Source organism: Asterias amurensis, chromosome 18 (assembly GCF_032118995.1).
Source record: "Asterias amurensis chromosome 18, ASM3211899v1".
Lineage (NCBI taxonomy): Eukaryota > Metazoa > Echinodermata > Asteroidea > Forcipulatida > Asteriidae > Asterias > Asterias amurensis.
The window spans coordinates 2140031-2167542 of record NC_092665.1 but is presented as its reverse complement, the minus strand read 5'-3'; the positions used below and the strand labels follow the sequence as shown (position 1 = coordinate 2167542).

The 27512-nt window shown below is 39.2% G+C and overlaps 2 protein-coding genes across 4 annotated transcripts in view; one reads left to right on the top strand and one right to left on the bottom strand.

The window, feature by feature from the left end:
* Nucleotides 1–364: 364 nt before the first annotated feature.
* LOC139950252 (general transcription factor IIH subunit 2-like) lies at nt 365–12045 on the bottom strand. 2 transcript variants are annotated; one of them, XM_071948868.1, is made up of 16 exons: nt 11919–12045; nt 11266–11336; nt 10734–10848; nt 9986–10072; nt 9287–9337; nt 8156–8210; nt 6888–6993; nt 6378–6468; nt 5907–5994; nt 5262–5338; nt 4480–4510; nt 4083–4146; nt 3817–3920; nt 3581–3689; nt 2896–2935; nt 365–2662 (listed from the first exon to the last, which is right to left on the bottom strand). In XM_071948868.1, exons 2-16 carry the CDS (start codon nt 11322–11324, stop codon nt 2519–2521), a joined length of 1221 nt encoding a protein of 406 aa, XP_071804969.1. In that variant the 5' UTR covers nt 11325–11336; nt 11919–12045; the 3' UTR covers nt 365–2518. The 2 variants fall into 2 exon arrangements, with proteins under 2 accessions (XP_071804969.1, XP_071804968.1); XM_071948867.1 differs by having other exon boundaries at nt 366–2662; nt 11848–12002.
* A 272-nt stretch (nt 12046–12317) lies between these two features.
* LOC139950388 (segment polarity protein dishevelled homolog DVL-3-like) overlaps nt 12318–27512 on the top strand; it is a 60213-nt gene continuing 45018 nt past the window's right edge. For both annotated transcript variants that reach the window (XM_071949022.1, XM_071949021.1), the window contains exons 1-3: nt 12318–12592; nt 18220–18289; nt 22993–23126. In XM_071949022.1, coding sequence (XP_071805123.1) covers nt 12432–12592; nt 18220–18289; nt 22993–23126 — 365 coding nt within the window. In that variant the 5' untranslated portion in view covers nt 12318–12431. The remainder of the gene's footprint in view (nt 12593–18219; nt 18290–22992; nt 23127–27512) is intronic.

Genomic DNA, 27512 nt, shown 5'->3' with positions numbered 1-27512 from the left:
GGCCATGTTTCCCCCTACTTTGTATGCCTTGATGATTTCTTTTCCTGGGGCACTGTTTTTCAGTTTTTCAAAAATGTTCAAGTTGTTTCGCTCTTTAATGACCCTGGACACTATTGGCAATTGTCAAAGACCAGTCTTCTCACTTGGTGTACCTCAACATATTATGTATGACATTATAACAAACCTGTGAAAATTTGAGCTCAAAAAACAGAAAAACACCCTTGTCAGATGAAGTTGTGTGCTTTCATATGCTTGATTTCGCGATCTCAAGTTCTAAAATCTGAGGTCTCGAAATCAAATTCGTGGAAAATTACTTCTTTCTCGAAAACTATACGTTACTTCAGAGGGAGCCGTTTCTCACAATGTTTTATACTACCAACCTCGTCCCATTACTTGTTACCAAGTAAGGTTTTATGCTAATATTTTTTTGGGAGTAATTTCCAATAGTGTCCACTGCCTTTAAATCACTGTAGTTCACTAGAGCGGAACCAGTAACATTCTAATCAAATGCCGGTTATGGTTAACCCACGGAAGGAAACTCTTACGTGGCTAAACCAATAACCTTCCAAATTGTTTACCACAACTATGACACACATTCAGTTCAGCAGTTCATGACGACAGGTAACAGGAAAAACCGACTTCAAAATGAACCGTAAATAAAGTGTTAAACTTGAAACCAAAAACTTTGAACAGCAAAAAGTATGTGCGGCTACTACAGCAATCCACTCAATATGCGATATGCTTATTGGGGACCTCTCGGACGAGGCCAGGACTTGAATCAAGTCTAACATGTTGTGTGCCGTGCAAGATACACACCACCAGGGAAACTCAAGGTGTGATTTTTTTGGCGATTTGGCCCAACAGATAAAAGAACGTTATAAGCTTTCATTGAAGGTGTTCCAGGAAAAATATTCCGTCAAAAACGAATGGCTAAAAGTTGTGGGATCTCGAGACGATATCCACGTCCACAGCAATGCACAATGAGTTTACGCGTGCAACGTGTATTTTAGGCTTGCGTGCGTGACATGCGAAAGTTTGTCGACATGTTTTTCGTTTTGAAACAAAATCGTTTTGAAACTAATTGGTCATTATCAACGAATGCAAAAACAACTCGGTTTTGAAAGCTAACAAATAATGATGATTTGTTTATTTTCAAGCAGGCAGTTCCGTCTTGCAACTAGATACAATCACCGAATATTTGCTTTTATAACTGCTTTCAAAATGTACATAATTGAATGGGGTTGCGCGCGGGGGGGGGGGGGATGCCGGTCATTATAAAAAAGTGCCGGAATGAATCTGTCCCCCCGAGGAGGGAGGAGGCTTCAAAAGAGGGCGCTATTAGAAGAATTTTTTTCACAGTTCTTCGTATGGGCGGAGGGGTGGGGGTGTAATCTCCCCCCTTTTCCAGGGCCCCTCGACAAAGTCATGACCCAGCCTCAGGCCTCCAATTAAAAAGTAATGGCCCTTTACACATCAGTAACAATTCTGGCTGCCCAGCTGAGAAAATTTGAACTATATTTGTAAGAAGATATTTGAAGTGTTAACAACAAATTATATTATTTGTCCCAGCTGCAAAGTTAACATCTATTAGATATTGGAAGATGTTAAAAGGCATAAAATGTCGGACTTGTGGGGGCCACTTTTAAACATCTTTAAGAAATCTTTCATAGTTTCAAAAAGTTTGAATCTCAATTAAACTGCCAATGGATGAGTACTTTATTTACATTTGTTTAGAATCTTTGATACAAGTATGTACAATATGTAAAAAACTAAATTATTATTCCAATATTTAATTCAGCTTCTGGCCAAAGTACATTTGTTATTGTAAATAAAGCATTTCACATCAAACTCAAATCATACACTATTTAAATAACGCCAATTTTACACATGGAGTTCCACTTAACGTACAATGTATTACTGATTTAACCCTAGCTATACTCCTGGGCACAGAGAAGCAAATTATGGCCTATGGTCTTGGATAAGGATACAAGGATTTGAACTTTCGGGATCACAGATGCGGACATCCCAGCTTTTTGAGTATCTACGTCTTTTGGTAGAAGTGAGTTTTCTTTAAGATGGGCACACAAGATCTTGCAACAGTTTGTGCACGAGTTTGATTTGTTCTCAGCAGTTGTGGTTGAGGTTTCACGTCTTGTGGTGAGGTTCCTTTGAGGTTTCACCTCTTGTGGTGAGGTTCCTTTAAAGTTTCACCTCTTGTGGTGAGGTTACTTTGATGTTTCACCTCTTGTGGTGAGGTTACTTTGAGAAACCTTTGAGGTTTCACCTCTTGTGGTGAGGTTCCTTTGATGTTTCACCTCTTGTGGTGATGTCCCTTTGATGTTTCACCTCTTTTGGTGAGGTTCCTTTGATGTTTCACCTCTTGTGGTGAGAATCCTTTGAGGTTCCTTTGATGTTTCACCTCTTGTGGTGAACTTCCTTTGATGTTTCACCCTTGTGATGAGGTTCCTTTGAGATTCCTTTGAGATTTCACCTCTTGTGGTGAACTTCCTTTGATGTTTCACCTCTTGTGGTGAGATTCCTTTGAGGTTCTTGACTGATCAGACCTTGTGCTTGCACATCCTGGGCATGAGTGGAGAGACTCGTGGATGAAGAGGTCACAATCCAGACAGAAGGTATGAAGACAGGTGGAGCACTGGAAAACCTGAGGTTCAATCAGATATTAACGCAAAAATTAGTTAATGGCCAGACATTTCAACCGCAAGCAGAGTCTTTATCAAAGGCTTGCAGTTTGCAATTGCCAATTCTATTTTCTCATTCAGTCAGGTATAAACCTAACATAATGTAACAATTCAAAATGATAAGGGACTTTTCTTGGACCCTGGTTGAGGCCGGAAGAAAATATTTTTGTGAACCAAAGTTTGAAAGTGCACTCACCGTGGCTTCCTTGAGTTCACGTTGACACGAAAAACAGAATCTAGAATGGACATAGATAAAGATTTGAAAGACACTGCTTCGTCACTGCACTCAGGGAGTTTTTTTTAGAGTAGTCGCAGATCTCACAATTGACCCCTTGCACGCACATCCCATGCGGTGACTGTGCCACACTCACCATTTCGGTGGGCAATAGGTTTACACGTACTTACTGCATCACCTAAAATGCGCGCCCTACTGAATAATGCACAGTGACATTGCCCACCAGTATGGGGCATCTGATGATGGCGGCAGGTGAATTGGATCAATAGGAACTACTGGAGATCACACTGGAGATTGTATCAAACAAACATCTGGATCAAAGTTGATTCAGATTTGTAGACTCACCCAGTCCCTCCGAGCCGGTCAATGCAGCGCCCTCTACCGGTGACTAATAGAATAACTCGCGTCGCCAATCAAGACCAAGGCCGTGTCCGAGTTGGCGAGTGCAGCTATGGCTACGGCTAGATTTCCGCATCATCATGTGTTAAAGTATCGTTAGTCCTTAGCAACACCCTTGGCAACAGCCGTAGCCATAGTCGCAATTTGGGTACGGCATTAGTTTTAGCAAGACTGATCTGTGCATTACAGAATGAAGTAGACATGGACAAGACGTGAAGTATTGACAAAATGAAGTATTGACACTTACAAGTTCTCTTCCGAGTGGAGCGTCTCTCGTTGAACTTCCAAGAAGTCTCCAAGAGGGAAGAGATGATGGAAAGAACGAGCCAGATGAGGAGCGGAGACTAGCGTCAGAGCTGAAATTATTCAGGGGAGGGGGGTTAGTAAAGAGTGTTAAAGAGTGTTTATCATAGAACAAAACCCAGTACTGGGATTTTAATTTTGGCTGTTGCCGTCTACAATACTGTTTTGAAAAGTACCTACCACAGACTTTGCACTCCACCGGCAGTTCGCAGTACTTGCTTCGACATTGAGGGCAGAAATAACCGCTTGAGCCGAAGCCTACATGACCTTTGACATCAAGATGACTGGATGTAACAAAGAAGAGATTTGTGTTCATCAGAAAAATATTAGTTGGAGATCAGCTGTATTTTATTACTGTCTCTCCTATGGCATCAAATCGCATCTCTCAGGTAGGAATTTATTAATTAACCTTCATTTCGATAACGTAAAAAAGTTAAGCAACTAACCACATGCACATTGAGGGTTTTTCCATTTTGTCCTTTTCAGTGTGAAGAACATGCTGAGGAAATCCTGTAACAAGAACCCCAAAGAAAAAAAAATGTTACAAAGTTAGGCGCAAAAGAAGAACAGTTCTCTCTGGTGACTGCATGTAAAAGAACCCAGTGCACTTTCATCGAAAAGAGAAGGGGTTCACCCCGGTGTTCCTGGCTGTGGCTGCTGTATGCGCCGTAGCACCTTGTAGACCCTCATAAGGTGCTACATAATTGGGTCTCAGAATTCATCTCTGCAATAACCTATCTTTCTGAAATTTGTATATACTCAGCGCCTTGAGTACCTTATTGGTAGATACGTGAGCTATATAAGACTTCAATATTATTATTATTATTATTTGTCTGTACTCACCCATTCGAATCGGTGCCGGTTCGGTATTCACCTGGAAATAAAAAATAAAACAAAATTGAAATTTGATTATGAAAATAAAGACAGTGGACACTATTGGTAACTGTCAAAGACCAGTCTTCTCACTCGGTGTATCTCAACATATGCATAAAATAACAAACCTGTGAACATTTGAGCTCGATTGGTAGTCGGAGTTGCGAGATAACTATGAAAGAAAAAGACGCCCTTGTCACACGAAGTTGTGTGCTTTCAGATGCTTGATTTTGAGACCTCAAGTTCTAAACTTGAGGTCTCGAAATCAAATTCGTGGAAAATTACCTCTTTCTCGAAATTTATGTTACTTCAGAGGGAGTCGTTTCTTACATGGTTTTATACCATCAACCTCTCCCCATTACTCGCTACCAAGTAAGGTTTTATGCTAATAAATGTTTTGAGTAATTACCAATAGTGTCCACTGCCTTTAATACAGGGATTTGAACCTATAACCTTTGTCATCCTAGAGCGGATGTCTTACCACTAAACTGATGAGCTTGCCTGGTAGCAATCTTAAATTTTGGCAGTGGATACAGAAGCGCTTTAATTTGTTAAAATTGCATCTTTGTATCGTGGTGAGACGGCAACGGTCTGTAGAGAATGTCTGTGGATTTTGTTTTCAAAGGACTTGAGAAAGTACTACAGTACTCAATACACATCGGTGGAAGGGTAAACCAAATAATATTCTTCATCTCAGATCCAAATTGAGCATCTATTAAGCGTAAAAGAGCCCACAATAATGATGTACTTACGGTGGCAGGAGGGGGATTGGTGTGTTCTTTAAGTAACTCTCTATAGTGACTCTCGTCCACCGGTACTCCGTAAGTTCCTTCAAGACAAACCATAGAATTGATCAATATCAAGTTTGTCCTAAGAAATATCTCTGTCTGAAACGTTGCCATTTTTTGTGGGAGATTGTGCTTGGACTTTGTTGCATTTAAGTTGTCAAATCACTTTATGCTCTTTTAGATTTTGGGCTGAACAAGGAAAACCAGAGCAAGACCTTGGATTGACAAGCCGGCTCTCTATACCAAATGAACCATCTAGCCCCGGTGTTGGCGATCTCCCTATTTTGAAAACATCTTTGTTTGGGGTGCCAGTCAGAAGCTATTCAACCTCTAACTGCCTTATAGCCAGCAATCACACCCAACTCTACTAGACAACCTAGAAAGCAGCAACAGAGGGCTCACCCCATGTCTTTTTTTTATTGCGACGCTTTTTGAAACTAGATGATTCAACAAGCTTTCAGGCACTCGCTACGGCACTCCACCACAAGCCTTGGCTTATTCGGACCTCAGTTCTACCAAATTGTTAATTTTCATTTTGTAATGTATACATCTCCATTTAGAAATGAATGTTTCAATTGTATAGTAAGTATATGAACCATAAAAAAGTACCTTGCGTCACTGTGCAGAGCTTGCGACAAATTCTGACCTCGGCTGCGAGACCAATCACAGAGCAGCGAATGTTTAACTCCTTCATCACCTGCTCTCCAAAATAATTTATAACATACTATGTTTTTAGAAAAAAATTTCCAGACAATTTCTTTCCATGACTCTGGTCAAAAGCATGATTCACAGAAAGCAAACCTTTTTGAAACATCTGACAGTAAGTTTATAAACTATTTGAAACCTGTCAAAAGTCATCTGCCAGTTAGATTTGAATCATGTCTGGTACATTGACTCGCTAAGTCAAAAGTAACCACTTAATTGCTATGTCAAATGATTTGGGGCAAGGTTTTGCGCAACCAGACACAACCAGAACCCAACGAACTGGTTAATAGACAGAAATAGGAGAAATAGTCTGGGTCCTTTTGGTACAATAGAATACAGGGAATATGACCAAGATGGTGGCAGCATGATTTCTACCTTGATAGTTTGATGAATGTCTCCAGGATCGCAAGTCACTAAGCTCCCTAAGATGACCAGAATCTCACGGCTTGCATGACCAGGCATATGTCTGTAAATAACAACAATCAACATTCAAGTAAACAACCCAATGATTGATATTTGTATTTAAAGACAAAATGCTGCAAGTTTGCCCAAAACAAGGCTAAAATTCACTTCCTACTAAGGGGCTGAAAAGAATGATTTATCTTCAAACAGTCAATTTTACAGTAGGATGGGGGAAACATGAACAAAGTGAGGAGTTCCAAAGAGATGCAGTATGTGGAATAAAGCTGTTGGAATGGTTCTTTGTTCTAAATCTCAGCAGAGCAAGAGAGTGTACAGATGGATAAGGACAAGCAGAAAGCCTGGACTCATGTACTAGTTCAAATTAAGCGATACTTAAGCCAGTCATTGCACCAGACACTTCCAATTCTAGCTGGTGAATAGCTTATTGGTCTGCCACAAAACAGCGAGACACAATCATGGTACCTGAGGGATGAAGCGGCCAGATCTAGAGCATTCTGAAGAGAGGGTTCCTTGGAGCATGATTTGTCTTTGCATTTCTCCAAAGCTGCAACATGACGCTTAGGATTTCCTTGGGAAACAAACAAACAAAATCTTGATCTTAGTCGTTGGAGTTTGGTTCCTTACATCTTAGACTTTTCAGCCAGACACCACTAATGACAAGCACATTGACAACCATAGAGAATGTGGCATGTCATGGTGGAGCGTCCAATTCATCAGAATGAAGCTCTGGTGTTGATCAGCAGAGTGTGGGTTCGATACCTGGTCTTGGCACTTTGTCCTTAATACCTACGTCCTTCGAAGGGGCATAAAGCCTTAGGTCCCAAGTGTTGTGTCATACATGTAAAAGAAAACAGCTACACTTGTCGTTAAAAGAAGGGTTTGGTCCCAGTGTTTCTGGCGTGGCTGGCTATTCGATGCCAACAACCAACCCTACTCGTGTGACCCCTTAATAATAATAATAATAATGCACGGTTTTTATATAGCCCTTTTTTACGGGGTGTCTCAAAGCTCTTCACATTATTACCCCTGGTCACTGGGCCTTAAATCATTCCTTAAACCATCTCAGCTCCCTTTGGGAGCATACAGCCTGTGCAACATTTATATGCGCTACATGGCTAAACCAATCACACGAACCATCTCTGCCCTCACAGGTACCCATTTACCCCTGGGTGGAGAGAAGCAATTATAGTTAAGTGTCTTGCTCAGGGACACAAGTGTCACGACCTGGATTCAAACCCACACTCTGCTGAACAGAAGCATCAGAGCTTGAGTTCGGTGCTCTTATCCACTCGGCCACAACACCCCCAAGAAGGGGTGTTGGTGCAGAGTCCATCAAGACAAGAAAAGACAAGTGTCTCTATCTTAGGAATGACAGATCTATTTGTTTTTGCTTAGCGGAAAAATGTTTCGCCAATATTTTCTGCTTAAGCAGCTCTGTGATTGGGACCAGGGCCCAATTTCATGGCTCTGCTTACCGTAAGCACAAAATCGGCGCTTACCGAAGCAGGGAATTCTGTGCTTACGGCAAGCGTATTTCACGGGTTAGCGGCGAATTTTGGCTTCTGCGCGTGCGTACTTCACGTTACTAGGTATTCTACGCTTACAAGGCTAGCGCAGAAATTCGGCGCTTGCACGTAAGCGGTGAATCGTGTTCGTAAGCGCAGAATTCGGTGGTAAGCAGAGCCATGAAATTGGGCCCAGCTGGTTGCACCTCTATGGTGTTTACTCACCTCCAAGGTCCGTTAGTTTCTCTGCTCTCATATTGCTGGTCGTAATCAGACCGATCTGCCCACATTTAACAAAAGAGAAACTCGTTTCAAAGAAAGTGGTGAGTAAGATTTGAAACTTTGCATGGTGGAAATATGACATGAAAAGGTTTGCGGTAACACCATGTATTGACTATCTCTAATGAGTTGGGGTGGTTCTGAAAGGAAACATTGGTTTCAACTTGACGTTTCGATCAGTAGGCTCTGATCGTCTTGAAAGTAGAAAGTAATAGGTATGATTAATCTCTGTGCATTGTTAAATTTAAAACAAAGCATTTGTACAATTGTGCTATAAAAAAAAAAGGATCAGGACGATCAAACAAGATCACAAGTTAAATGCAAGTTAAAGGCAGTGGACAGTGTTGGTAATTACTCAAATTAATTATCAGCATAAAACCTCACTTGGTAACGAGTAACGGGGAGAGGTTGATAGTATAAAACATTGTGAGAATTGGCTCTCTCTGAAGTGACATAGTTTTCGAGAAAGAAGTAATTTTCCGCGAATTTGATATCAAGATCTCAAGTTTAGAATTTGAGGTCTCGAAATCAAGCATCTAAAAGCACACAACTTCGTGTGACAAGGGTGTTTTCTTTTTTATAGTTATCTCGCAACTCCAAAGACCAATCGAGCTAAAATTTTCACAGGTTTGTTATTTTATGCATATGTTGATATACACCAAGTGAGAAGACTGGTTTTTGACAATTACCAATAGTGTCCAATGTCTTTAAATGCATGTGGGCTTTCTGAGGCATGGCATGGTGAGGTATCAATGTATATTTGGTTTGTGGTAACACCATCTGTATCAAGTATGCTTTGTAGATTTATTTCTTGAGAACTTGTCTTAATAAGTTAAAAGTATGAGTTTTGAGGCATTGCATGGTGAGGTATCAATGTATATTTGGTTTGCATATCTACTTTGTTGTGTAGATTTGTTCCTTCAGAATTTGTCTTGCTATTCCTTCTCCAGAACTTGGGAGACAACTTAGTTCTGAACAGAACTGTCCTGCTCAATGAGTACTACCGGGTGAGGTAAAAAGTCTACTGTTAAAAGCAACAATGAGTTAAAATCGTGTACAATTAAGTAAAATACAAACCTGGCTGATTGGATTTTGGTCAAAGTATTCCTCAATAAACGTCGCCAACAACTATTGCACAGAGAAAAAAGTGAAAACGTCAGCACAATCGTTTTAAATTCAGTTACCAATTCAGTGGTTTATGTAAATTCCATTGTTGCACACGCAGAAAAGAAAAGACAAAAAAGACACATTAATTGCCAAATCAGGTAAGTTAAATACAATTTTCTTTTTTTTTCCACAGAGTTTCACTGAGTTAACTAAGCCATCCTTATTACTTAAAGACACTGGACACTATTGGTAATTGTCAAAGACCAGGGTTCTCACTCAGTGTATCTCAACATATGCATAAAATAACAAACTTGTGAAAATTTTAGCTCAGTCGCCAAAGTTGCGAGATACATGTAACAATGAAAGATTAACACCCTTGTCACGCGAAGTTGTGTGCTTTCAGATGCTCGATTTCGAGACCTCAATCTTCAAATCTGAGGTCTCGAAATCAAATTCGTGGAAAATTACTTCTTTCTCGAAAACTACGTTACTTCAGAGGGAGCCGTTTCTCACATTGTTTTATACTATCAACCTCTCCCCATTACTCGTTACCAAGTAAGGTTTTATGCCAATAATTATTTTGAGTAATAACCAATAGTGTCCACTGCCTTTAAACTGATTTAAAATTGATCCCCTCTGATTTGAGCTTTACCCTGTTGGGATTCTCACCTTGATTGAACAACGGAGTCGACTTGGTCTAAGGTCTGGGTCTTCCATAGATCGGGACATGTCAAGCACCACAAAGAGGTGCCTCATCTAAAGAAAAGAATAAAGTGTAAGCAAAATCAGAAATTTGAACACGATGACTGCTTTAACTAATCCTGAATAATGTTGAGTGTTAGGGCCTTTTTAAAGGAACACGTTGCCTTGGATCGGTCGAGTTGGTCTTTGAGAAGCGTTTTAAACCGTTTGTTATAAAATGCATGTGATTAGAAAGATATTTTAAAAGTAGAATACAACGATCCACACAAGTATCGGTCGAAATTGCATGGTTTTCCTTTTAGCTCGTCGACTAACGCGGTCGGCCATTTATGGGAGTCAAATTTTTGACTCCCATAAATGGCCAACAGTGTTAGTTCGCAAAGTAAACGGAAAACCACGCAATTTCGAGGCAAATTTGTGTGGATCATTGTATTCTACTATTAAAACATCTTTGTAACTATATGCATTTTATAACAAACAGTTACAAATGCTTTCCAAAGACCAACTCGACCGATCCAAGGCAACGTGTTCCTTTAATAATTGGTTCTTATAATGATGAAGGACACAAGATTAATGATGGGGATTCGAACCCACACTGCAATGTTTCAACCATCAGAACTCGAGTCAGATGCAGTAGACTGGCAGCGTCACACACCAATCAGTTCAATTTGCATTCCCTTTTAAAAAACCTGAGCACACTCTTGCTGTTCTTTACCATTCCTAGACGGATATTGGGTGGTCTGTCTGCCAAACGTTTCCGTTTAGCTCTCAGTATGATGTCATCCACCGTCGTCTGAAGGGAACCATGTTCATCCTCACGAAGTGCCTCCCTTAAAGAAACAACAAAAATCATTATGTTGATTAGACATTGTTGAATTCTCAACAGCTGACCAGCCGTCAATTTCACCAAACTCTTCCTAACTTATGATTTATCTTAGGACTTAGGACGAGTACACTTTTTGTATCTATAGCAATAGGACGCAACGAACCCATCCTGAGTCAGGACGAGTTACTCGTCCTAACTTGAGGGAGAATTAATCCTAGCGTTTCATGAAATCGGCTGGGGGGCCCAACTTGCTAGAGCTGCTCAAGCACAAAAAGGTAGCTAGGAACAACAAAACTGTGATTTGTCAGCTAAACTACCATGCTACGTGTACAATTTGTCACTGGTCATGCTGGTATCCTGCTTAAAATTCAGCGTGCAAAGTTTCAAATCCTACTTAGATTTTATAATAATGTTCACTCACCAGGTTTTCTCATAGTCTCCCTCCCAGGTGTACGTCTTTTCTTGTTCCTCATCAGCCATTTTTAATTTCCTCTGAAAAAAAAATGAAAACGAAAAGATGAGAGCTGTTGTTGAATCTGTCTTCAAAATTTGACCGATGATTAGACCCATCAGTGACTTTGACGCTCTACTCCCTTATTATTATTATTATTATCTCGCCATAGGGAGGAGGGTTACGTTATCATGGTTATCGTGAACCTACACTGCGCCAACCTGACTTCTCAACCATGTCCAATCATATATTTTTTTTTAGAGCAAGGACTAGACAGTCGCTTTTTGTCTTTTATAATAAAAAGCATACATGATTGATAGAGAAAATTGTGAAAGAACAGTAACAATATAATTATTCATTTATAAGTACAAATTTCTACGAACATTTTTTATTATTTAGTCAATCGGACAATAGGCCAACTTAATAAATGTTTTTATTTTTATAAACAAGTCAAATGTCATAAAAAAAGGATCTCAAAATTTAGCACAAAATGAATCATTCGTAGTTATAATATTCCCAACCAGACCAGTAAGGGCACATTTATTTACTCACGAATAAACAGGAAAAACACACTGCTCTTGACTGCTTTAAAAAGGCAAAATAACCACAATGATGAGGCTTACGAAGTCTGTGTACACAGCATGCACAACAAGATTTAGCACAAGGGCGCCGCCATCTTTACTTTTTGGATGAAAAACACGACGACTGTTGTCCGAAAGATTATGTTAATCGGTGAAACAGCCGTAACTCTTCGACATAGCCTGTTGTTTTAATGTTGTCTTTAAATCCAATTATTTTGTCAAACTCAAAATACTGAAAACATGAACCAGAATATTAATGCTTTGTATTCCAAATCGCAAGAATTAATAAATCCCAGTAAAATTTCTGTACGCAGAGTTTTAAGCTTTCCAGAGGGAGTGAGAGAGCCACAGAGAATGTCGTGTGATTTAAATATTCATGACTTCTCCGGGGTCATTAGCATGCGTGAATGGCCAGTTTGCTGAGATTCCCCATTGAATATACAGTGTGTGATGTTTAGTGCATGGACGTCGTGTTCGCGAAGAATGTGGTGAACGAAGCTGAATTTTTCTTTGAAGGGAACCGGGATATTTTAGCCGATTTTCGGCCGTCTGAAAATGGAGGAGACCAAAATTATATACCATATAGACGATGAAGACACACCATATCTTGTGAAATTACCAATTCCTGCTGATCAAGTGACTTTGGGCGATTTTAAGAATGTTCTTAACCGGCCGAACTACAAATTTTTCTTTAAATCAATGGACGATGATTTTGGGTGAGTAGATTTTGTGAGCACACATCTTGCTGAAGTACCTTTGGAATTTCACATTTTCTTCAATGATCTTCGACTTGATTCCGAAATTCCACTTCAGATAGTAGACTTTTATAATGATGGAGTCCTTGTATGAACACAGTGGTGTGAGTTTTTGAAGGATTTGGGCGTAGCCTTCTGGAGTTTCAAATATTTTTTTCTTGAAGAAAGTGACCGATTTGCTTGACCAAACGGTACTGTCGTGTGGTGTTCATGTGACGTGCCAAATGCGGCATTGTTTGTGTTTAATTTGACTGCAGAACACAACACAATGTATGAAATGCGTGATGGACCAGTGATAGTAGTTTTTATAAACACATTGGAGATGAAGTTTGAACATTATGTATTATCTTTGATGGAATCATTACCTGTTTTTATTTTGAACATGCTAATTTAATGATTTTGTTTTATAATCAATGAGTAATGACACATAAAGTTTACATACATTACATGTATGATAAAGTACAGAATTGGTTTATTAAAATTAAACTGCTGGGAAAATGTGATTTGACCAATTCACATTTATTTCAAAAAATACATGTATTTATTTGTACTTTTGAAGCATAGAGCATGTCTTTGCTCTATCTATGGTTGAAGTATACACTCTGGTGGCATGTTCTGTTAAAAAAAATGATACAAAAGCAGAGTTTTATTTATAAGCACATTAAATACAGGGGAACCCCATGGGAAAACAATTTATTATGTTTATTTATTTTTAATTTCGTTTATGATGATACTGATGTAAAATGGTCAGATGTTAACCTACTTTTTGTTTGGTAGGCCTACAAAGAATGTATATTTGTGAATGTGCACCCAACATCAAGACTGAGTGATGATTTTGGTGATTGTTATTGTAAACAAAATAACTAATCGTTTGTGTTTCTTTTCCCTAAAAGCTGCAATTAGGACCTACTGTAGACCTGTCAAAAAAATCTAAAAAATTTGACATTTCAATCCAAGACCCAGCCATCATTGGTATTCATCCTAGACTTGGTTCCAAGTCTTTGATCGTGGTTTTTAAGACGTCCTGAAAGCCGCTAAAAACAGCGCCCTCTTGTGATCAACCTTCGTCATTTAGCCTACGATCAGCCTACTATTATGTGGGGGCGTGTTTGTGGCGGAGATGCAGATAAGAATAACCGCGGTCTAAGACTTGAATCAAGTCCATATTCATCCATACTCTGCAACCAACCTTGGGCATTAATATTGCGTCTATTTTTAGCACTTGCTTTAATTAACATAGCAAGCAATATCTGCTCTTCATTTAAATTGGCAACAACATGCATTCATTTAGTCAGAAATAACATGATCAAGAAAATCAATATTTTTTTACAATGTACAACTGCCGCACAGGTATTTGTCAAATTTGTATGTTTGTCAAATTGTCCCTTTCTTGGTTGCGGTGTCATTGTCAGAATTTTAGTTGTTTTTGTTGCCTACGTCAGAAAAAAGGAAATAAGTTTTAGCCCAATTATTTTCATTGTACGATGTATACCATTGCGGGTCGTGTAAAATTCAAATTGGTCAAATTCATCTAGGTCGACTTGCCCACAAATTAAATTGCAGCCCTACTTTGAATTTGTAAATCAAATCTACATTCAGTCATGTTGGTTGAGATTGAAATTTCTCCACTGGAGAAGTTTCGCACATTTGTTGTTGGTGATTTTCCAAGTTGTAGTAAAAACATTTTAATGCAAAACCAATTAGTATTCTTTAACAGCCCATACATGTAAATGCACCATAGAGTTATGCTAAGAACTACAGGGCGCATTGTGTGATGCTGCGTGCAAAAACGCAACGGGACCAAGGAGTTGTACGCGCGTTGGATACAAAGCACAAGTTTGTGTGTGTTATAATGCTATGCAATGCTGTTTGTCAATTTAGAAAATGGCCGTACACCTGGCCGCGTATCTACATGTAGGCTTGTGCGTCCTCTAGTATAACTCTTCAAAATATACAGCAATGCATCGTGGGAAGTCATGTACAGTTTAAAAATGAATCAAGCTACCAAGATGAACGCCATGTAATAATTGGCGTTTTAGTCTTTTTCCGCATTGTTTCAAAATCAGCACGCCGTGATGGTTGCTAGTTTCACTCAGAATCGTGTGCGTGCCGATCATGCGCATCAATTGGACTGGTGCATGGCTCTTTTTACATGGCCTAAATTAGTAATACGTATACATTACATTATGTAAATTTGATTCTTGGTGACTAATATAATTGTAAGCTAACATTACATGATTGAAACTCCATTTTATTATAATAGGCCCTATTTATAATAAACAAGGCATAATACATGAAACAGCTGTGATCCACATTGCAACACCAGGCGTGATGCTAAGGGCACAAACACATTTTTTAGTTTCCTCTATTACATTGTAGAACTCTTCAAGGGGCTTCAAGGAAGGGGCACCAAGGCAATGACCAGGGGCAATGGAGGCAATTGCCGCCATGGCCTTCATTGGCCTACTGTGGGCCAAACATAATTGTTTAGTGCAACAGAGAGTTAGACCATGCTTTCCTTTGCCTCTTTGTAATTACAGGCCTGACGCTAGGTTTTGAAAAACTCCATTCCCAATAATATCACAATTAGGCAAATAGACATGAAACAGCTGTGTCCAATATGATAAGATGTTTGCTTTGTGTTGTGGTGGCGACCGTTGTGGCGTGGGTGAAATGTGGGTGAAACTGCTGGCTCTGACCTCTCAAGTTTTCTGTCAGATATTCAGCAGGAATGTAGGCCTACATGTAGAGTCCCTCATACAGATCTCGCCAATAAGTTAATCGAGGATCGAGTACAAACCGAATAAAATATTGTTTGTTTAGAACTCTTTTCTGACATGATTTTGAGAATGTTGTGCCTTTAGAGAAAGTGTACATTCCAGCCCTTGTCACATCAGTCTGTTTCCAGGAAATATAAAACCATAAACACAGGCAATTTTCACGGGAGTTCTATTAAATAAAATGCCCTTTGTGCAATCTGGGTCATTCTAAATGGTTTTTTTTCTTGACATAATATTTTTATGAGTTCTGTTTAATACATTTAGGCCCTACATAAAAGAAGTAAATGGTTTTGTTGGTTTTGGCCCGCAATCGATGTATCGACCTGATATTAGTGCTGGGCGAATAGTGAAATTTTGTTATTCGGATACCGCTGGCCAACTATCCGAAATTATATCCGAAATTAACCGGATATTCAAATAGTTTTTTCGCCGCTAGAGGGCGCTGTTCGTTTGTGAATGAGATCTTATGGGCGGATTGATATTAGTTTTAGACAGTGTCACTCGGTTCATTCATAAAAATGACCGGATCTAATTTAAAGATGGCGATTTGCTTTTTCTTTTGATCGTGATTGACTCTACGTGAAGGAAAACTTTTGTAATCTTTGAACAAAATACGTCAGATATGTCATTGTTTGAACTCTTCAAGGAGGTGAGCATAGTTAAATAATTAATTTATGCTGTTTTATGCTGTCTCAATGGAAGTTTCATAAGGATTCAGACAAAACATTCATATCAGTTGTCGCCCGACGTCCCCGGATATTCGGATATTAAAGAATATCCGGTTACTTGGCTGTAATTACAGAACTATCCGGTATAGCTATTCGCGCCGTATGCGGATATCCGGTTAAGAAAAAAAAAGGCATTCGCGGTTACGGATAGGAAAACCTATTCGCCATTAACCGGATATTCGAATAATTCGCCCAGGCCTAGAATCGACCTGATATACCACGCCATCTTAATGCATGCATGGGAGAACCCTGTTACTCTAGGCCCTATTAAGTTGAACACAATGCAATACAAACTTTCAGTTTTTACAGTTTGTGTCCACAATTAGAACTTTGTAGGATGATTTTGTGTAACACTAACATTTATACATGTACGAACATGTAGGCCCCCAAGTCTAAATATTGTCTTGCGCAATACTTTTCAAGGTACTTTCCAGGGGTCCAGTACATTCTCTTTCACCCCATATTATTCTGATGCACCCCATCTGTGAGTTGGCAGTATGACACACATTTAAGTTTAATGCTCTATTACAGCGCAGATTACAGCAAATGAAAAACACTTGAATTATTTCCTGTAAGTAATTGATAACCTCCGAGTATCGGAGATTCCAGAGAGCCACTTCCTGTGCAAGTTTAACCAGAAGGCCTAGTCCATGGAGGAATGTCATTCCTGACCATGTCCATAGAGTTATAATATAAGAACTAGAGGGCGCACTGGCCTACATACGCGACCCAGCATGCGCGCAGGCGGCCATTTTCTAAGTTGGCAAAACAGGCATCGCACAGCGTGTGTTTGTGTGGCCATTTTGTATGTTGACAAAACAGCATCGCGTATAGCGTTCAAAACATAAACTCCAACGTGTACTTCATATTCAACACGTGTACAGAATGGCGCGTGTGTCTCCTTGCGGTCCCATTGCGTTTCTGCACGAAGCATCACCAGTGCGCCCTCTAGTTCTTATTTATAACTCTATGTTCCTGACAAAAGTTACTAGAGCTCTATGAAAACTTGGTCAGTGTTCTCCAATATCAGTCCTGGAATTACAGTACACACAGGCCACTCAGTCATGGCCTTCGTTGCCCCTAGTCTTGGCCTTGGTGCCCCTTCAAAAAATTCCCCCTTCGACAGTTTCCCATAGACTTTAAGATTTCCCAATGGAACTGCCCTTTGCAAAATGAAAATGGCCTTGCCCTTTGCAAAATGAAAATGGCCTTGCCCTTTGCAAAATGAAAATGGCCTTGCCCTTTCAAAGATGAAACTCCAGGCCTGCAACATGCACAAAAGGTCGGCGCACCACCACGCTTTTTGTGGCACCCGCCAGGTTTTAACATCCATCGGCCGTATTTCTCCCTACCTTTTCTTAAGGTCATGCATTTTACAATTTTAAGGTTATCTTTAAAATCTTTGCTTTTAAAGAAGTCAGTAGGAAGTGGCCATAAGGAATCACCTCAGAGTGCATTAACTATGATTGATCACAGAGTACGATCGACTTCATACCGTAAAGGCTTTGCAGTAATTTTGCACCCACCCCCGCCCCAAGTTTTAACTTTTAAAGTAGGCAAATACTGCTTGTGCAATTTGAGTAAGGTTACTTTTTAATATGCACTGAGCTTTCGTACCTACATGTAGCAGTAGCAGGCCTGAAATTTCATCTTTAGGAGGGCAAGGCTATTTTCATTTTCAAAGGGCACTTCCATTGAAAAATCATCAAATCGATGGGATGGGCACTAAGGCCAAGACCAGGGCAACAGAGACCATGGTCTTAGTGGCCTTCGTGAAATTCAAGGCCTGTAGAAGTTGTACAAATGTACAAAATGTACAAATGTACAACCCCCCTACATGTACTAGAATTGGTGCTGCTACTGTATTCTGATCTATGTGTGCGTGCAGAAACAACCAGACTATAAACCGTATAGTGTATGATCTTTGCAAAATGACAACAGCCTCGTCGTTTCAAAGATGAAAAATCCAGGCCTGCAGCACTGAATGTTTATTTCCATTCCATACTTCTTCAATTCATTGGCGTGGTTCTCGAATGACAAATCATAACACGCCATGTGCACTCTCTTCCTTTACTTGCAGAGTCGTCAAAGAAGAAATTGTAGACGATGAGACGAAGCTGCCGTGCTTCAACGGCCGGGTGGTGTCATGGGTAAGTTGGATCAACATTGAAAGTTTAAGATTTTTATGTTGTTTTGAACTTTTTTTAATCATTTGTCGTGTTGTCACCTTTCCAACAAAAATAGCATACTTTTTTCTCTTGAATTATTATGAGGGTCTGCCTAATTCAATTTCTATTATTAACCCTCCTACTGTTTGATCATTCATTATCATATCCTGTGGTTTTGAATGATGAGGTACGTGGATACACCATAGAGCTACAATATATGGATTTAAACCAATCCAGCCTGCAGTTATGATTTTAAAGAATACCTACATGTGTAACATCATGCAGCTCACATATGTAGTGTACAATGTACCATAATTTCCTGTGTATAAGGCGCTTGGCATAAAGGTGCAGTTCCCTAAAATTACCAGTAAAAAAAAAGATTCAATTGTTAACTTACAAGATGTATTCAAGAAAAGCAGACTGTACCGTTTTTGTGTGAATATTATTTTCTTCTTAGAATCAAATATTTTTTTTGTAATCAATGGATTTCTGACCAAGAACATCAAAAATGCAAACCCTTTGTCAAACAGTCACTGAATCAGCATGATTGACAAAATATGGTCAAAGTTGAAACTTTCCAAAGACTGAATGGCCTGCCGCTTTTTAATTTTTTTTTTTACAAACGCCCGAAATATGACGGCAGATCTTTACCTTACAATGTACTCCGAACGTTCAGATAATTACTTGATTGAAATCAGGTTACTGATGTTGTACATCATATCTTCCCTTGAGGCTGTATCTTGACCCAGATAAACAAGACACTGTGTTCTGGGGGAACTAGAACGATGACCAGACCATTTTTGTACTTTGTACGTTGTTCTCAAATGTTGATGAGATGAATATATAATGGGACACAATGCTCTGGCGAGGCATCATCATCAAGAATACATCTCCAGAGATTCAGAATGCCTTTTGGCGAGTCTCAGGCCTGGGAATTACACAAAGGACACATGTATACTAGTCTCTGTTGCCCCAGCTGGTCTTGGATTGGGTGACTGCCCCTTCAGAAATTTCCCATAGACTTTAAGTTTTCCATTGGAAGAGCCTTTGAACATTGTAAAATGAAAATGGCCTCGCTCTCTCAAAGATGAAATTCCAGGCTTGGAGGTCTAAGATCAAAGTATCAAATCATTTAACTGGTTTTATTGCAGAGTGGCCATAGATCTTAGTGGAATAATATAATAAAAACTATTAAATTATTGTGAGGAGCTGATTTTCACTGCGACGTGTCAACAACCAAGGTCAATATCTTGCACTGGTGAAAACCAGAAGTGTTTAAGAAGGTGTTCTAATTCTACAAATTCATGTTCAAGGGCCTTTATTTTATCTGTTCAGTTTTGGCATGGGACCTAATCACGCTTATGTACACATAATTTGATTAATTTTGCATATTTTCAAGAACCAGACTATATACACTGTATAAGCTTTGAAAATATCAGTCACCAATAGATAAAATAACTTAGTGTTCGGCTTTAAAGACACTGGACACCATTGGTAATTGTCAAAGACCAGCCTTCTCACTTGGTTTATCTCAACGTATGCATAAAATAACAAACCTGTGACAACTTGAGCTCAATTGGTCATCAAAGTTACGAGATAATCATGAAAGAAAAACACCCTTGTCACACGAAGTTGTGTGCTTTCAGATGCTTGATTTCGAGACCTCAAATTCTAAATCTGAGGTCTGGAAATCAAATTTGTTGAAAGTTAATTCTTTCCCGAAAACCACGGCACTTCGTTTCTCACAATGTTTTATACTATCTACCTTTCCCCATTTCTTGTTACCAAGTCAGGTTTTATGCTAAAAAAATATTTTGAGTAATTACCAATAGTGTCCACTGCCTTTAAGATCCATGCATATGATACTGTCTGTGTGATTATACTTTGTCTTTGACAAGTAAAGGGCACAGGGCACTTCAAAGAGGGAATTTTAAATAAAGAGCACCATGGCAATTTGTACCAGGGAGGCAATTTGCCAGTATTAAGTATCAGGCCAGGTCCTGTACTCGGGGCATCTTTCGTCACATCTCAAGCTGTCATTAATCAGACTGATGACGAAAATAATTCCAAGAATTTCATCTGGAAAACAAGAACTTGGTTTCCCTTTTCATCAGTCTGTGAATGGTTGATATCTGCAGATGCCTTGAAGGGATTTGGGTACTGTTTGTAACACAAAACACAATGTCCACAGATTTATATTTTATTTACACGGTTTGAAGGTAATGATAGTAGAAAGCTTACTTTTGTACTTTAAAAATTTAACTTGCTGAGGTGCTGTAGTTTTTAAAAAATGAGGAAAACAATGTCACGAAAATACGTTTTACATACAGTCTGCATCTCCTCAGCTGAACACTATTATATATTTTTTTTACTCATTTCTCAAAAACTACAGTACCCCAGAAAGTACAATTTTAAGGGAAGCTTCCTACCATTAATACAGTGTCTGTGTGAGTTTATTGTATGTTAATCTATAGGCCTCAGTTTTGTGTCCCACTAAGAGTCACTGCCAGACCCTTTAAAGTACATTACCATGCAATATAAATCTGGTTTCTGGTCTAGCCTTCCTCATTTCAACCCTGGCAGGGTAACTGTCAAAACATTGCAATAATTTACGACCATGGGGGCACTGTCTTGTGTCTTTTGACTTCCAGTTTTAGCTGGTGTTGAGACACAGTGACCCTTGACCCCTAGTGGGTGGTTAGGCAAATGCTGTGCAGACAAACATGTGCATGGAACTAATGAAGTTGCAATGATTACAATGGTGAAAATGATGTTTTAGCTAAGCGCTGGATAAGAAGAACGTAGTACTTGGTTATATCAGAGGGAACTCATTTTCAGAGGGAACTCATCGTCCAGTTTCTTGAATGTGATGATCTTGATACTCTCGGTCAGCTGCTCAGATCGCTCTAAACCCTTTTGTTTCATACTTTGTCAGGATGGTCTGGGGGTCGTCCAAGAGTGTCAGGGCTATCCTAATAATAGTAATAACCGTAATTATTATGCGCCTTTTGCCAAAGGATACAAAGCGCCAGGTATTATTACTGCAAGGAGATGGACGAAATTTGAGATATAAGATCTAATTCTTAGCACCATATATGGTTTACAAGTTGTTGTGGTGCAATATGCTGCCTGTTTCTGAAATGTACCTTTTATTTATTTGATGTGCCTTTATCTTCCCCACTTTTTGAAGTTTTGAGAAAATAAATAAATAAAAAATTTTTTCAAAGAATAGTTACCACAGTTACCATTGGATACCTTTTTCCAATTTCAAAAACAATATTCACATTTTGAAAAAGAACAATTGGGAAAACTAAAACCTGAATTTTTTTGTTGGAGCATGATTAGAACACACACCTTGCCTTCTTTCGATTATTGGAACACTCATTACCATGAAAAAAAAATCCCCTGAATGACCCATAATGAAATTGTAAGTAGCCCTTTAATACCTCCCCCCCCCCCCCATTACTGCTGGGTTAAGCCTTGGACAACAGACTGGGTAACAATAGCCCGTTTAATAAGGTTGGCCCTAGCCTGGGTTTGTGTCTGGCCAGCAAATTCCCCATCCATTGTGCCAGGCTTGTCCATCAAGAGCTGTTTCTATCAGCTGATTGATCTGTGATTAAAGTAACAAGCTTAGGGGATTTCTCAGAAATTCTCACAACATTCTTGGTCTGAACTTGTTCAGGAGGAAAATATTCTGTATTTTGTATTTCTTGTTCTGTAAATGTTTGATGCAAATGCAAGCAACTTCTGAGGGAAACAGCTCTGATTTTCTGTTCCTGTTTAGTGTCAGAGAAATTTTAAAAACATCTCAAAATTCTCACTGGCATTTGGCGACCGAGCAACTGCTAATTTGGAACCCTGGACGTGTAACTCAGAATCTTCAAAATTCGAGCCCTGAAATAGTATCAAATGAGCTATCCAATATTTAGTACATGTACATGTAGTCTGCCATTAAATGTCCTAAAAACATCTTTGAACAGCAAGTAGGCCGACAACCACCAAGGAAAACAAAAATCCCTTGTAAATTTTGTCTGTCTGTGCTGATGGCGGTGAACAGGATAGTAGAAAACCCTCCAAGTGTTAAATTGCCTTTCATTTATGTCGGGGAACCAGGGACTAATTTGTTTCAGTGCAGGTTTTACCGTCTTAAAATCCCTCGCTTGGCCACTGTGCATGAAAAATGGGGCATGTAATGACGTCATGCATTTTACAAGTCGTGAAATAATGGAAGGATTTATAAATAGATTTCTGCAAGCAATTGGGCTTGGTTTACCGTATGTTTTGGATGATAATGAAAAACAGATCCTGTAGTCCCGGTAGCTAAGAAATGCACTCATGGTTTGCAAAATGGAAAAGATCATTCTTTTTTAGGTTTACAACAACATCTCTGATGCTTCATTTTTGAAAGGGTAAGGGCACCAAGGCATTTTCTACTCTGTAAAAGGGCACCTTTATTCAAGGGCTAAAGGGGCACCAAGGCAATGACATACATGTAGGGCATTGAGGCAATTGCAGCATCAGGCCTGAAACAACATTATTTCGTAGCAGCGCAACAAATTTGCTGGACTAAAAATATATTTTACCAAATCAAATCCATTTCTCTTATTTCTTCACTGACAAGTGCAAAATTTTCAAAATGGTGTATAATTGACAACCTGGTACTTTCATTTATTTCTCTTTAGTTGGTTCCCGGCGACGGTAGCACGGGGGCGCCCTCCGACACTGCGTCACAATGCCAAAGCGAGGCTCCGTCAGACCTGCAGCCCCCCATGGAGCGAACGGGTGGCATCGGAGACTCGCGCCCACCCTCATTTCAGTAAGTATGGCCCCCGGAGCGAGCAAGTTGGATGCGAAATTGTCTTTGTTAACACAATGTCCTTAATTTTGGTTGTTACAACCGAAACCAGATGGGGTTTGGGGGTTTTCAGTTTTCTCGAATACAACTTCCTTTTAGAGGGAAATACAGGCCTGTATGCTTCGTTTTTGAAAGGGCAAGGGCACCAAGGCATTTTCTCCTTGGTAAAGGGCACGTGAGAAATTTGAGCATTTCAAGGGCACTAAGGCAATGACCAGGAGGCATTGAGGCAATCGCCTCCAGTGCCTCTGTGAAGTATCAGGCCTGGGGTGGATTTCACAAAGAGTTAGGACTAGTCTTATCTCGAGTTACATGTAGGACCAGTTACTCGTCCTAACTTAGGACTACCAGTGCAATTTGTACATCTCCTAGGACTAGTCCTAAGTTAGGACTACATGTAGTCCTAACTCTTTGTGAAATCGACCCCTGGAAATATGTATTTCCCTCTGAACGGAAGTGTGACTGAACATACAAGTATTACGTCATGGAAAAAATGGTCCTAGTGTGAATTTAATAATGGTAAAGCTTTAAACAGACTAAAATTTCTGTTAAGTACATTGTAGGAAATTGCAGCTCCATGGAAATGGACCCTGACCAGTTGGCCGGTCAAATGATATTTTTCCCTTCCATTGGCATTTGTTGACGCTAATGAAAACCTTGAGGTCACATGGCGGCGGTGTTTTGTATTGCTATAAACAGCAGGTAGTGGCTGAATTAACTAATTACTTAAGGTAATTAAAGTCAAGGTTGGAAACTATTACCAAGGAGGAAAGAGGGAATGGGGGTTCTAAACAAACTAGCCTGGGTTTGTCCTCATTGTCTGTATGTAGACGTCGCACTCAGTTGTCTAAAACTGCTATGCAGTGTTGTGGTCCGCTGTCCAAAGGCTAGTTAAAACAGTCAGAATTCTGTCATGAAGGAGTCCTGCTGGCTAGCTTAAATGTATTGCTGATCCCCAACCTTTTCATAACATGCTTAAAGACACTGGACACTATTAGTATGTCAAAGACCAGTCTTCTCAATTGGTGTATCTCAACATGCATAAAATAACAAACATGTGAAAATTTGAGCTCAATCGGTCGTCGAAGTTGCGAGATAATAATGGAAGAAAAAACACCCTTGTCACATAAAGTTGTGTGCTTTCAGATGCTTGATTTCGAGACCTCAAATTCTAAATCTGAGGTCTCGAAATCAAATTCGTGGAAAATTTACTTCTTTCTCGAAAACTATGTCACTTCAGAGGGAACCGTTCTTACAATGTTTTATACTAGATCAACCTCTCCCTATTACTCGTTACCAAGTGAGGTTTTATGCTAATAAATATTTTGAGTAATTACCAATAGTGTCCACTGCCTTTAAATGACAGATGCTGAGAGAAAAACCTTGAAATGTGGACCAGTAAAAATGGCAGACTAGTGAAATGACAAGCTTTACCATTTAATTGTACAAAATCTCTCTGATCAGTGAATAATTATCCTTGTATAATAGAGCACAATGCTACGCAAAATGTGTCATTTGAGCACTACTTAAAAATCATCATTTGCTAATTACTCAATGTTAGCATTCTGTGTGCAGAAAATCTGTTCAGTCAAAATACTTTGCTATGAAAAATTGCTGGATGAAATCGTTCCCTGCTGATTGTAGGACGCAAATGTTGGTAAAACTCTGGTATCTTTGCCTGTCAGAAAAGCCCTTGAATGTACATTGTCGCTCCTTTTGTAAATAAAGGTATGGTCTTTGTACATATGTGTACATTAATACAGGAATGTGCTTCGTTTTTGGAAGGGCAAGGGCACCAAGGCATTTTCTCCTTGGTAAAAGGGCACCCTATGTTTCAGGAAATTGTAAATTTCTCCTGTGAGCATTTGAAGGGCACCGAGGCAATTACAGGGGGCATTGCCTCCAAGAAGTATCAGGCCTGTTAGTACACACTGTAGGCCCTAGATGTATTATACAATGTGACTGAACCATTATTAACAGAAACGCTTTTTCGGGTTTCACTAAAAACACGATCTCAACGTACATGATTACACAACCAGACTGAGTCCGACAACCATTCATTATCCCGATGTTCTCGAGCGGGAAGGAGCAAAAATATATTATAGCAAATTTGGGTCACACAGGTGACCCCTCAGGGTTTGGTATTGTGTCAGTTGCCCCTAGCAACGGCAATCCTCTTTTTCACTGTCTATTCAGTCCACCTTTTGGAGTGTAAAGTATTTCCCATTGGGGTTTCGAAAAGGTGTTACTTTCAAATAACCCGAAGTTTAAAGAAAGTGCATAATATATATTTAAATTTATGTAACCGGGAACACATGAAAAATTATATAAATTTCAAAGTGTACACCTATTCGGTGATACATGTTGTTGTACACACGTATAGTATGTTTATGTTTTTTTATTGTTAGGGTTTCTGGCAGGCTTTTAGGACCCAGCCAGAGTAGTCGTTGTTTTTAGAAGCATTTTCTTTTATTTTGTTCAAAATTCTGGGTGGGTGGGTCAAAAGAAATTTATAATTGAAAACGGAAGTTCAGCTTACAGTTAAAATACGAGGAACAAAAGGCAAAATTTTAAGCTGAAAATAGCCAGCAGCGGTCTCTACCACCAGGTCGTCTGCCATGTCTGTTTGTGTAGTGGTCATGTTTGTTTGTACTGTCCATTATTCGCGGTCAAACTTGTTTTGATAGGCTCGGACCTCTGTACCTCATGCAAGAATTTCCTTGTCTTGAAAAGTTGTATCCTGGAAGGCCAGGAAACGCCATTGAAAAATCCTGAGCTGGGAGAGTACTTTGATGTCAAAATGTCTGCCTCATTCTTCAGCGTATAATGTAGGGTATCGGTACATAATATAGTCTGTCAATACATTTAAAAAACAAAATTAGGGGTGGGTGGACTGGGTGAATTCGGGAATTTGTTTATTTTTAAACATTGGTTACTCTGAACGCCTGTTATGAGCTGTATGTTTTTCCTGTTTCAATTTTTGTCTTTAGGGGAAAAGTTGACACCCTCTGCGTTTCTTTTTATGGATCGTAATATAATAAATCAATTGATTTTAGTCGACATCATTTAATCTGGATCACTGTAGATCTGGTTCAATTTATTCACATGTGTTGAGCAGTTTCCGATTTATCGGATCCTTTAAATTTGCAACCAGCAAATCCAATATATCCAAAACCCACTGAGAAAATGGCTACGAGTCATCGCCGAAAAACATTGCGGTAATTTGCAATTATGCGAGTTGTTAACAGGTGAGTCATGGTGAGGCAAACTATGACCTCAACACGGCGGAGAGATTTGAGATCTCGGCAACGTAGGATGCCTAGTGGGGAGAGATAATATTTTAAAGGAATAGTGTACTCAGATGTACAGCTGGAGTGTTGGAAAGTACTAGTGCAATTTTGTTAAAGGGAAGGTACTTGTTTGGTAATTACTCAAAACAAATATTAACTTAAAAACTGACTTGGTAACGAGCATTAGAGAGCTGTTGATAGTATAAAACATTGTGGGAAATGACTCCCTCTGAAGTAGCATAGATTTTGAAATAGAGGTAATTTCTCATTAAAATAATAAAAGACTTCTAGCTAGAAGTCTTTTATTCCTATCTGAAAGCACACAAATTCGTCTAACAAGGGTGTTTTTCTTTCATCATTTTCTCCCAACTCTTAAATTTTCACAGGTTTGTTACATTATTTTATGCATATGTTGAGATACACCAAGTGAGAACACAGGTCTTTGACAATAACCAATAGAGTACCTTCCCTTTAAAGGAAGCGTTCACATTTGGTAATTGTCAAAGACTAGTATCCTCACTTGGTGTATCCCATTAAAATAACAAACCTGTGAAAAATGTAGACTCAATTGGTTGTTAAAGACACTGGACACTATTGGTAATTGTCAAAGACCAATTCTTCTCACTAATGTGTATCAAAACATTATGCATATAAAATAACAAACCTGTGAAAATTTGAGCTCAATTGGTCATCGAAGTTGCGAGATAAAAATGAAAGAAACAACAGTAACACCCTTGTCACACGAAGTTGTGTGCGTTTAGATGGTTGATTTCGAAACCTCAAATTCTCAATCTGAGGTCTCGAAATCAAATTCGTAGAAAATAACTTCTTTCTCAAAAACTATGTCACTTCAGAGACGTTTCTCAAAATGTTTTATACCATCAACCTCATCATCGTCACCAAGTAAGGTTTTATGCTAATAAATTTTTTGAGTAATTACCAATAGTGTCCACTGCCTGTAAAGGTAAAGTTGCAAGAAAAAAAGGATAAAACAACCATGTTGCCAAGAATTGTCTGATTTCAGATGCCTGAAAAAGGCTTCTATGTCTTTAAGCTT

Excerpts from the sequence above, each read along its gene's own strand:
- LOC139950252 (XM_071948868.1), bottom strand. The coding sequence starts at position 11,324 with ATGGCTGATGAGGAACAAGAAAAGACGTACACCTGGGAGGGAGACTAT. Across the intron at positions 8,211-9,286 it reads ACCAAAATCCAATCAGCCAG|ATCGGTCTGATTACGACCAG; the intron begins GTTTGTATTTTA and ends AAATGTGGGCAG. Across the intron at positions 2,663-2,895 it reads GTGAACTCAAGGAAGCCACG|GTTTTCCAGTGCTCCACCTG; the intron begins GTGAGTGCACTT and ends ATTGAACCTCAG.